Genomic DNA, 10,000 nt, shown 5'->3' with positions numbered 1-10,000 from the left:
GATTTTTATAATTTTAGACCTACGGTATTATTAATCTTGTATTATTAGTGCTAGTCCCTTTTATGTCTGTACAAACATGCCCTCCATGGAAACTTGCTGAGTGTTGTTGGGGCTAGCGTGTTTCTTTGATTTAAATAAAGTGTACCTACAGTACCCTGCAAATGTAAGTTGACAGTCCCTCGAAGCTCGATCCGCAAAACTCTATTCTCGAAAACTTTAAGGATCAAATTGAGTTTCGAGATGTTCAAGGGCTTTCGAGAAATTTTTGAGACAATTTTCGAGACTCTCGAGTGGAGAAAACAAAGGAGTTTCCGTGTGATTAATTTTTCACGTGTCTCTTCCAGTCTATTTCATACAGCTTTTATTTTATCTTACTGTTGGTTTCCATCATTTTTTGATTTGTCAGAAACTCTGGCAAGGCATGTAAGTGTCTTCATTGAAGAAAAAAAAGTGTTTACCCAGAGTTGTAAGTTTCGCGATATTATCAAACGGTCGCTTTGTGCCTGCATTGTTGATTTCAACTTGAATATTTAATTAGCCCTCTGCCGTGTATTCACACAGAAACTAGTTAGACAGGGTATTTTGCACTTGGTGCCCCCAAAACCAACCTCGTTCCCAGGACCTTTTCCCTGGCTTGGGGGTGGGGCGGGAAAAGGCCCTGGGATCGGCTGGTCACGTGATCTTAGAACACCCAAATTTCTTGGGTGTACTAAATTATCATACCTTAAACGGAACTTTCAAGATGGCGGCCTCTTCGAGTAAACCAAACTTTTTGTCAGTGCTTCGTCGAATCGAATTTTCTTTAAATGACGGTAATTTTCCATCTTTAAATTTAAAACCTCTTCAAATGAAGTGTTTCGAATATATGCTGGAAGGTCAGGATGTCATTGGAGTCCTACCTACTGGATTTGGCAAGTCAATGCTCTTTCACCTTCTACCTCATTTCATTCCTGTGAAGACCACCAAGAACATAGTTATTGTGGTATGTCCATTAAATTCCATCATTGAAGATCAGCTGAGTCTTAAAAGCTCGAAGGATGACCGCTGATGTCTTACAGCTTGCTGTATACGAGAAGGAACCCGCCGATAACTTGTTCGGAAATCAACAAGAACCAAGCGAGCACGTGGTCCCGGATTCAACGAAGTTTCCTCAAGATGTGGTTAATGGTAACACTTCAATTGTATTCGCCCATCCAGAGGCTCTTTTAGGTAAGGAAGGTTGAGAGTTAATGGCAAGCAAAGTCTTCCAGGACAATGTTGTTGCCTGCATTGTTGATGAAGCTCACTGTGTTGAATTATGGTAAGTGCGTAAAATATTCATTGCTTGTTTATTCGTGTCATGTTTGTTACAGACTTAGCTTGTACCGGTATCTGAGAAATCTAAATCACAGTTACGGCAACGACATATATTTACACTGCGACTACAATTTCGGCAGAAAGTTTGCTCTATTCTCTATGTGTTTGAAAACCATGACAGATTTTTCTCTATGAACTATATAGTTGACTTCTCCATGCATATTTACTCTGCTTATTGGAACATCATAAATCTTCTCCATGCCATGCTCTTACAACTGAACCACAACTGAACCTGTCAACCATAATAGCAATTAAGATACTACTACATAAGCATGCTTAAACAAAAATGTTTTGAAAACGTATCATTGCACTTGTGTTTGAACTTTAAGATCTGTAGCTCAGGGTTTCCTTTTCCTTTTCAGTGGTGAAGATTTTAGAAAAGACTTCAAAGACCTGTCAGTGTTGAAGGCATTCTTTCCCAGTGTGCCTACCATGGCTCTGACAGCAACAGCACCGACTCATTTATTGAGAGACTTAAAACAAAGTCTGCGATTGAAAAATGAGATCAAAATTGTAGCATGAAACCCTAACCAAGTGAACATACCTGGACAAGAAAGTGCGTCTGAGTAATCACCATGGGAATGAGAGCTACGACAAAATCCTTGTACCCATTGCCAATGAACTGGCAATTCAAAGAGAAAACCACCCAATGACAATCATTTATTTAAAACTGAAATACTGCGGATATGCTTATGGCTTATTTGAAAGAGTATTGAAAGACAAACAGTGCGTTGGAGAAACATCAGAACCCAGTGCAAGACTGTTTGCACAGTTTCATGCGCCCCAGATGAGTCGCATGAAGAAAGACATAATATTAGAAATAAAGAAAGAACAATCGAGGGTGAGGGTGCTATTTGCAACATCAGCTCTTGGCATGGGGGTTGATGCTCCTTATGTAACCAACATCATTCATATAACTCCACCAAGTAGTCTTGAAGCTTACAGTACAGCCCAAAAATAATGCACGCGCAAGAACTTCTTTTTGTGTCCGCAAGCCGGCAACTTCTTGCGGCTTCTTGCGGCTTCTTGCGGCTCCTTGCGCCACAATCCTACCAGTCGCAAGAACTTCTTTGCGGTTAGAAGTTGACACCGCAAGAACTTCTTTCTGTTAAAAAATCCTGACCGCAAGAACTTCTTTGCAGCAACATCTCAGAAAGAAGGTGATATACAAAACTCGCAACAAGACAAAATTCTTCAGGGCAATGCACGGTCGAATCTCGGGAGGTAGACGTATCATATGTAAACAAACGTAACAATGATGTTGATTTTTTACTTCGTTTGCACGAAGACTAGTCGCATGATAGCAATCAGAATAAATATCAGACGAAACCCTTTTGCTACCCAAAATTCAAAGAAATGTTTATCAAGGTACACTGTAGTGATGAGAATGCAACTTACCATTGACAGCTAAAATTTCGGCTTGTGCTTTTTTCCTGTCCCAATTCACATTGACTATTTTCCCCTCTTCAAAGAGTATATTTTTTTCCCTAATCAACTTGATAGAGGCAATGCCAGTTGTACCTTCATCCGAAAAATAGAACAACGCTTTCAGAGGGGCCGTAGCTGTTTCCTTGCACAACTGCCTTAGAGACATTTTGGAGCAGTCACACGAATGACGTTTCACATTTGAGTAAAACTGAACACTCACGTTTTATATGATCGGTTGGATCAAAATCACAGAGTTTTAATTGGACGAGTAAATGTTCATTGTTTTACTATTTAGCATTTGAGTAGAGACCACAGTATATGTTTGCTTTCTATTGGACGATCACTTCCTTTGTGGTGGAAATTTTGGCCACTCGCGTGGCTTTCTGGTCAAGGATGTCAAACTACTTTTGCTACTGAGTCGGTTACTATGGGTTTTTTGACACATGAACAAAAAAGTAAAATACTTAGACTTAAAGTGCACCTAACCCCAAAATATTTTTTTTGCTAAAATGAATCTTTGCACATGTTTGAAATGCATTGCGGCCATCTTTTCATTTTTCTAACAAATCCAGTCATTTTATAGGCTGCATGCATTTTTACAGAGAGTTAATGCAATGTAAATAAGTTTGTGACGTCAAATCAGGAATAGACCCACTTCTGACTCGGTCATTAACATAAGATGCTTGGATTTTCGTAACTTTCAAAGCCTATAAAATGACAGGATTTGTTAGAATAAGGAAAAAATGGCCGCAATGCATTTGGAACAGATGCAAAGATTCATTTTAGCGAAAAAATATTTTGGGGTTAGGTGCACTTTAAAGCAAAGGGAAAAGGTCCATCGGAAATTGTTAGAATTCTTGCTGAAGGTGGCGTAAACATAAGTCTTTGGAGCATTATCTGGTTCTTTAAAAGATTCAAGGAAAGGCAGTCGCTTGAGAATGCAGCCAAACCTGGACGTCCACCCTTTGACATTATGATCGACGTAATGAATTTCATTGATGCCAAAATGGAAAGAAATGATGAAATGACATCACCGGAACTGACAAGAAGAGTCCTCCTAAGGTTTAGAACCCAATTCTCCCAAGATAAAATCAGACGGCTAAGAAAAAAACTTGGCTGGGTGCAAACAGGCACAAATTACTGTCAGCTAATTCGAGAGCAAAACCGAGTTAAGAGATTGGAGTTCTGCAGCAATTGCTTGCAAGAAAATGAACAGTGTAATAACGTGATAATCACGGCTGAGTGTTCTGTTCTCCTCAAAAACCACAGCAAGCTTAACTTTCATCGCAAGTGGGAGCAACCAAAGCTTAAAGGCAAACCGAAACATCCTGTCAAAGTGCACGTGTGGGCCGGAATCTCCAAGAAGAGGCCGTCGCAAATCACAATATTCGAAGGAAACATGGACGTGCAGTTTTATGTCTCCGAGATCCTTAGCAACGGGCTGCTTCCATTTATCCACGATAACTTCCCCGATGGTCACTGCTTTCAACAAGACAATGATCCAAAGTATACAAGTCGCCTTGCTAGAAGCTTCATGGAGGGTAATGGAATATATTGGTGGAAGACTTCCCCTGAATCTCCAGATCTTAACCCAATTGAATTGCTTTGGCACAAACTAGAGCATTTCCTTCAGAACCAAGTTAAGCTGAAAACAAAAGAATAGCTCATGGATGGCATCGAGAGATTTTGGAGCGAGAGGGTGGATGCGGAGAAGTGTTCAAGATACATCGGGCATTTGCAGAAGGTGTTGCCAGTCGTTGTTGAGTGGGAAGGAACAGCATGCGGCCATTAGCAACTAAGAAGTGTAAAAGTAGAAACGCGTTTCTATTTTGACATGCAGCTATTTTTAAGTGGAACGGAGGTCGTATAAGAAATTATCGTTAATAGACATGAACACTTTGTTGCGCACAAGTAAGTGTATTATCAAAAAATAAGCAAAAATAATCTCATAAGGTAGTTTTCCTTGAATAAAAAAATCTCAAAAATACAAGATAAAACAAAACAGATTCGTTGACTTTCGACGCAATCGACCGACATACAAACACCGAAACAAAAAACCATGTCAGCGAATATCACGCCTTTCCGGGCACAACTTTTTCTATGAAGTGAACTGATGGAAAAATTCATTCCATATACGTTTTGGGGGCAACCTCGTTCCCAGGACCTTTTCCCTGGCTTGGGGGTGGGACGGGAAAAGGCCCTGGGATCGGCCAGTGAATCCTTTATATTGATTGGTTGATCGTTTTTAAATAATTCATGCGAAACTTGGCAAAATAAAGCTAATTTATGCATTATGCCGAAATCAAAATGGCGGAAAGTATGTCCACTCCGATGAAGGTTTCTCCTCGAAATCCAGCTTGCCGACTCTGTGGTAATTCTCATGAGAGTCGCTATATGCTACGAATATTCAGCAAAGCTGGTTCAGGAAAAGATCTGTGTGCCAAAGTCCATAAAACCTGTGGCATAAGAATTTCGGAGGACGATACGAGCTCAAAGGTCTTGTGTAGGAGTTGTGTTTCATTCGTAAACAAGATGGAACAGTTTATTCAGAGAGCTTAATCCATAGAGAATACGTTGTCGGATCAAAGCGCAGAATATGCTGTCAAGCGATGCGTACAGCTTTCACCTTCTTCGCTTCAGCCGTCGAAGCGTTTATCAACGAATATGCCATCCGAAAGCTCTGTACACGTGGATGAGCCGTCGAAGCCAATCACACCAACACGAAAGCAGCTTTCCTTCTCAACTCCACAAACTGCGACAATTTTAATGCCTAAATCAACAGGAGATACCTGCCCAACCTCTTCTGTGAATCAGCCGGCGCGAAATACTTTGAGGTCTGTAGAACGGTCGTCTTTCGCAACACTGCAAGATGCTACCGGACATGATTGCACAATAACTTCTATGAATCAGCTGTCAATGCGAACAACATCAAGATCTGTAGAGCAGCCTTCAATTCCATCTCAGCAAGCTGCAACTGTTTTAAGGCCTAAATCAACAGGAGACAATGACTGTTTATCATTATTTGAAGCTCAGTCGTTACTGACTGAAAGACAGTAAAAAATGATTGTACAAGCCGTCAGCCACAAGGATGTCACTGTATTGGCTGCTATCTTGAAAGATCATTGTCCAAGTGTTGTTAAAGAGTTGAAGAAAACCGTTAGTGAGGAGTTGAAAACATCGTGTGCAAAGCTGTGTAAGCGTTCGCAAGGTTCCGTATTATATGGAAATGATTATGATAGCATGAAAGAATTTGATTTTAACAAAGTTTGGCTTGAATTGAAGACGAACTTCCCTTTTCTTGTTGAGGTCATGAACGCAGTGTCTCTCAAGGAGAACTCCGTCGCAGAAACAAAGCTTGAGCTTCAAGTAAAGTACAGTTTTTTGTACTCGATCCTTATGAACGAGAGGTGGCATGAACTTAACCTGGTGAAACGTGTGAATACAGTTCTCGTCATTGAAGGTGGATGTACCAAAAAGGTTACTAGTAATATAATATGTAAGCTGATGATGTATAAAACATTCATTGTTTTCCTTTATTATCTCCCTTACTCCTACTGTACTGTGGTAGTGTCATTAATTCATACATTGAATACATTCTGTGGTTGATCCTCTTTTCCCAAAAAGCTTGACAGAACTTTTGCTATTGTCTGGTAGTTTGGTGTCGTTAATTAGTCAATAATTAGGAAGGCTGTGGTTGAGATTCTATTTGAAGAATCCATTGAAAATCACTGATATAATCTATAGCATATTTACAGAGAGGCGTGAAGGTATGAGTTTCATTTTTGGGTGGTAAAGCAATATTTTACAAACGATTTTAGTAAAAAAAAGTTGTTTTTGACACACCATATAATCAGTTGTCTTTTTTGCAATAGTAACCATGAAAGTCATAAATAATTTCCTTACTAGAGAGGATATGGACAATATGCCACTTGGGTCCTGGACTTAGTTTCATATGGATTTTGTGTTGTATTTTCCAGTAGTAGTCTCACGTCCATATAGCAATAAGTCAGTGATCTTTACAATCGCATGCATGCTGAATTTGACACTTGTTTTTTGCTCCCCTTGTATTAGCTTCAAGAACGACTGAACAAACTTGGTGTGTGCCTGTCGACTGGAAAGAGGGATATCCTGCTAAAGCTCTTGGGAGGTCATTTTTCAGATGTAGTAGTGCAGAAAGTAAAGAAAGGAAGTGTGTTCCGAGGCACTGGTGACAACTGGGATCTGACAATTTTGAAGGGACACATGAGAAAGGAAATCCAGAATGATGATTTGCACTTGTTTGCCAGTAACCTGATTGAAAACAGAATCAACTTCAATCACTTACCCAATGACAGCCCCAAAGGGAACATTAAAGATTTCCCACGTCATAATTTTTCTTTAAATGTACCTGAATGGAAAAGATATGCGGAATGTGCCAAGATCATTGTTGGGCGAATTGTTCTTGAGTTCTTTCCCAAATTTAAGTTCTTGAAAGCTGTTATCCCTGACCACATTTTTCATGATTACAGCCTAAAAATGTCAGAGAAGTCCACCATAGTAAGCCTGCCAATTATCAATGCAAATGAATCAAAGTATGATGATTGTGTTAACATTTTAAGAACTTATGAAAAGTGGATTGCTGAAATCTATGTCCAAGCAGGTTTGCTAGATGAAATGCCACACACAGATAATCCACCAATTCCTGAAGGACCTGCAGCACCTGGACAGACCAATGCACACACAAGACACCCAGGATGACCCAATGAGAGATATGAAGATTGCATTTGCAGGTGATCAGCTAACTCGTGTGAGATTTGCAGGTGCCAAAGATTTGCTGTCTGGTTCTCACACAGCGGCTGATCGTTTTGAACACTGCTCGCCCTTTAAGCCGGTTAAGTGGCATACCAAAGCATCCCTTTTACAGTATTCATACTCATTTCTTCACAAAGCAGAATCTGTCAATCAAGTTGGCACCTTAAAATACTTCAGGGAGAAATACAACAGAAGGAATGCTACCCCTTCCAAAGTTCTTGACTCCTATGAAGGGAGTGAAGAGTTGTTCCTCAGTGTGGGGAAAGCTTACATTGTAACTGCTGCCCTGAACTTTTTTGGGATGTCAGACCTTGAGGAGAGGCCCTCATTACATCAATTCCCAGAAAACATTGCTCGTGAAACCTTAGAAAACAAGAATAAGTACTTTGATGATGCTTTTGGCAAGTTCATTGACAAGTTCCTTTTACAGAAAGTAGATGTCAATGACAGCTGCAATGAGGATGATTATGTCAAGAATTATGCCCTTTGTTTCATTTTCTTGGCTATTCTTGTCATGCAAATGAAGGACACTGCAGCAGAGGGAGATGGTAGCAGAAATCTCATCAACCAGAAACTCTTGCTGTCAGTTTTCAAGTCAATGGGGGCTTACAGCAAATATGCCATTGAAATGTTTGTGAGTATAGCCCAAATCGAGTGCCTGCTAACTCCACGCCTGGCTGAGCAGTTTAAATGGGGATTTTTTGTAAATTGGAGGGGTGGTGCGAGAAGAAATATTGAAGACGACCTGGCCCAAGAAATTTCAAACCGTTGCTGTAAAAGCATTGTCCAGAGGCAGGGGCCAAACAAAACCCTGAACTCCATCAGCAAGGTCTGCATATAAGTGAACAGAACACATTATGTTGATGTTCTAATCATTGTCGGAGTCCGTTTCAGTTGTACATATAGCAGTGTGTTCAGATATAAGCGAAAAGATTTGAGAAGAACAGGTTTCATCCCATATGCCGAACGATTTCAACAAGTCTGCTACTGATGCAACAAATTCCACTCCCTCCATAACCTTTGCAGGCAGATCCTTATCTACAGAAATGTCAAATAGCATTGAACCTTCTGATGTCGCTTGGGACTCATGGTCAGAAATTGCACTCTTGATTAACCTTTCAAGGATAGCACGGTTACTGTTAGGTAGAAATCTGACCTTGTTTCTAATAGCATGGGGGAGATCCTCTTCAGTTCTTTTGAATTTGCCATCGCATATGCAGCAACAGCTCTTTTGTTGAACACTGGAGAATCCAAAGTAATCAAGGATGAGTTTCCTTTGACAAGTGTCTTCTGATCTGCAATATGATTTCATTGATTCTTCTACATATTTTTTATTATTTCCAATGTCAGAGTTATTGTAATAAAGGGTAGCACATGATGAAAGTCCTGTACGGCCAGCACGACCAATTTCTTGCATGTACAGTACAGCCCAAAAATAATGCACGCGCAAGAAGTGGCGCAAGAAGTTCTCGTGCCGCAAGAACACGCAAGCGGTCAAAAGAAGTTAAATTGCGGTTTATCCGCAAGAACATTCAAAGCGCAAGAAGATAGAAAGCTTGCCGCAAGAAGCCGCAAGAAGTTACGAACTTAACTGCAAGACGCAAAAGGCGCAAGAAGTTAGCGGGTTCAACCGCAAGAGTAGTTGATGTTGCTTGTCTGAGGTGATTACGGATTATGTTTTCCAAAACATAAATCGCTTTCAAAAGGAAGGGATATAATGTTATGTTTCCTCTTGGGAAACATTCGATGGCCATGAGATCAGAACTCGATGTTTGGTTATCCCAATTTATCGCAGGCCGTATTTTACGCACTCGCTTAACAGAAAGACCGGTGAACATGAATGTTTCAAAGCAGTAACTAGTTTCTGCACTTTCAGAAAAAAAAAACCCTTCAATCACGCCATTAACTACCAACAAGCAGGCTCGCAGAAGGATAACAAACCACGTCTAAAGAATGATCATTTGAGTGTTTCAGATCGAACGCGTAGCCATTTGCATATGATGCCGGGAAGGTAACAGAGTTATGTGTAAACAAATGTCGTGTGATATCTTCGTTGGCAACAGAAAACTCGCGGTATCATAACAATACTAATAATAAATAACAAACAAAAGCTTCTGCATTTATAACTCCTTTCAGAAACACTTATCAAGGGAACTACATTGTAGAATGTCACCTGCGAGATCGAAAGCGAGGAGAGTGAATGTTTCAAAATGTGAAATGCACATTAAATGCAAAGATTGAATAAGGCCGCTTTGAAATTTGCTTGTTTCATTCCTGTTTGACATCATTATTTTTCAAAGAGAATGCACATCACCAGGAAAAGACGAACTTATTACGCTGAAAACAAGTTGGTCACGCTTTTGTCACATAATTCGCCGTGGCGTACTTGTATTCATTTTTCCTTTTTTTTGGCTTTGTTAAGAAA

The 10,000-nt window shown here is 40.1% G+C and overlaps 1 protein-coding gene and 2 pseudogenes across 1 annotated transcript; all 3 read left to right on the top strand.

Annotated features, from left to right (window-relative positions):
* Positions 1-2,359, top strand: part of LOC138044603 (ATP-dependent DNA helicase Q1-like) — a 4,065-nt pseudogene extending 1,706 nt beyond the window's left edge.
* A 1,410-nt stretch (positions 2,360-3,769) lies between these two features.
* LOC138046466 (uncharacterized) lies at positions 3,770-4,447 on the top strand. Its single transcript, XM_068893096.1, has one exon. The coding sequence runs from the start codon at positions 3,770-3,772 to the stop codon at positions 4,445-4,447; it is 678 nt and encodes a 225-aa protein (XP_068749197.1).
* Positions 4,448-5,050: 603 nt separating this feature from the next.
* Positions 5,051-8,416, top strand: LOC138046464 (uncharacterized; annotated as a pseudogene).
* Positions 8,417-10,000: the final 1,584 nt, after the last annotated feature.

This window comes from Montipora capricornis, chromosome 4 (assembly GCF_036669925.1).
Source record: "Montipora capricornis isolate CH-2021 chromosome 4, ASM3666992v2, whole genome shotgun sequence".
NCBI lineage: Eukaryota > Metazoa > Cnidaria > Anthozoa > Scleractinia > Acroporidae > Montipora > Montipora capricornis.
Note: the sequence above shows the minus strand (reverse complement) of the source record. Positions and strands in the feature narration are given on the sequence as shown.

Excerpts from the sequence above, each read along its gene's own strand:
- LOC138046466 (XM_068893096.1), top strand. The coding sequence starts at position 3,770 with ATGAATTTCATTGATGCCAAAATGGAAAGAAATGATGAAATGACATCA.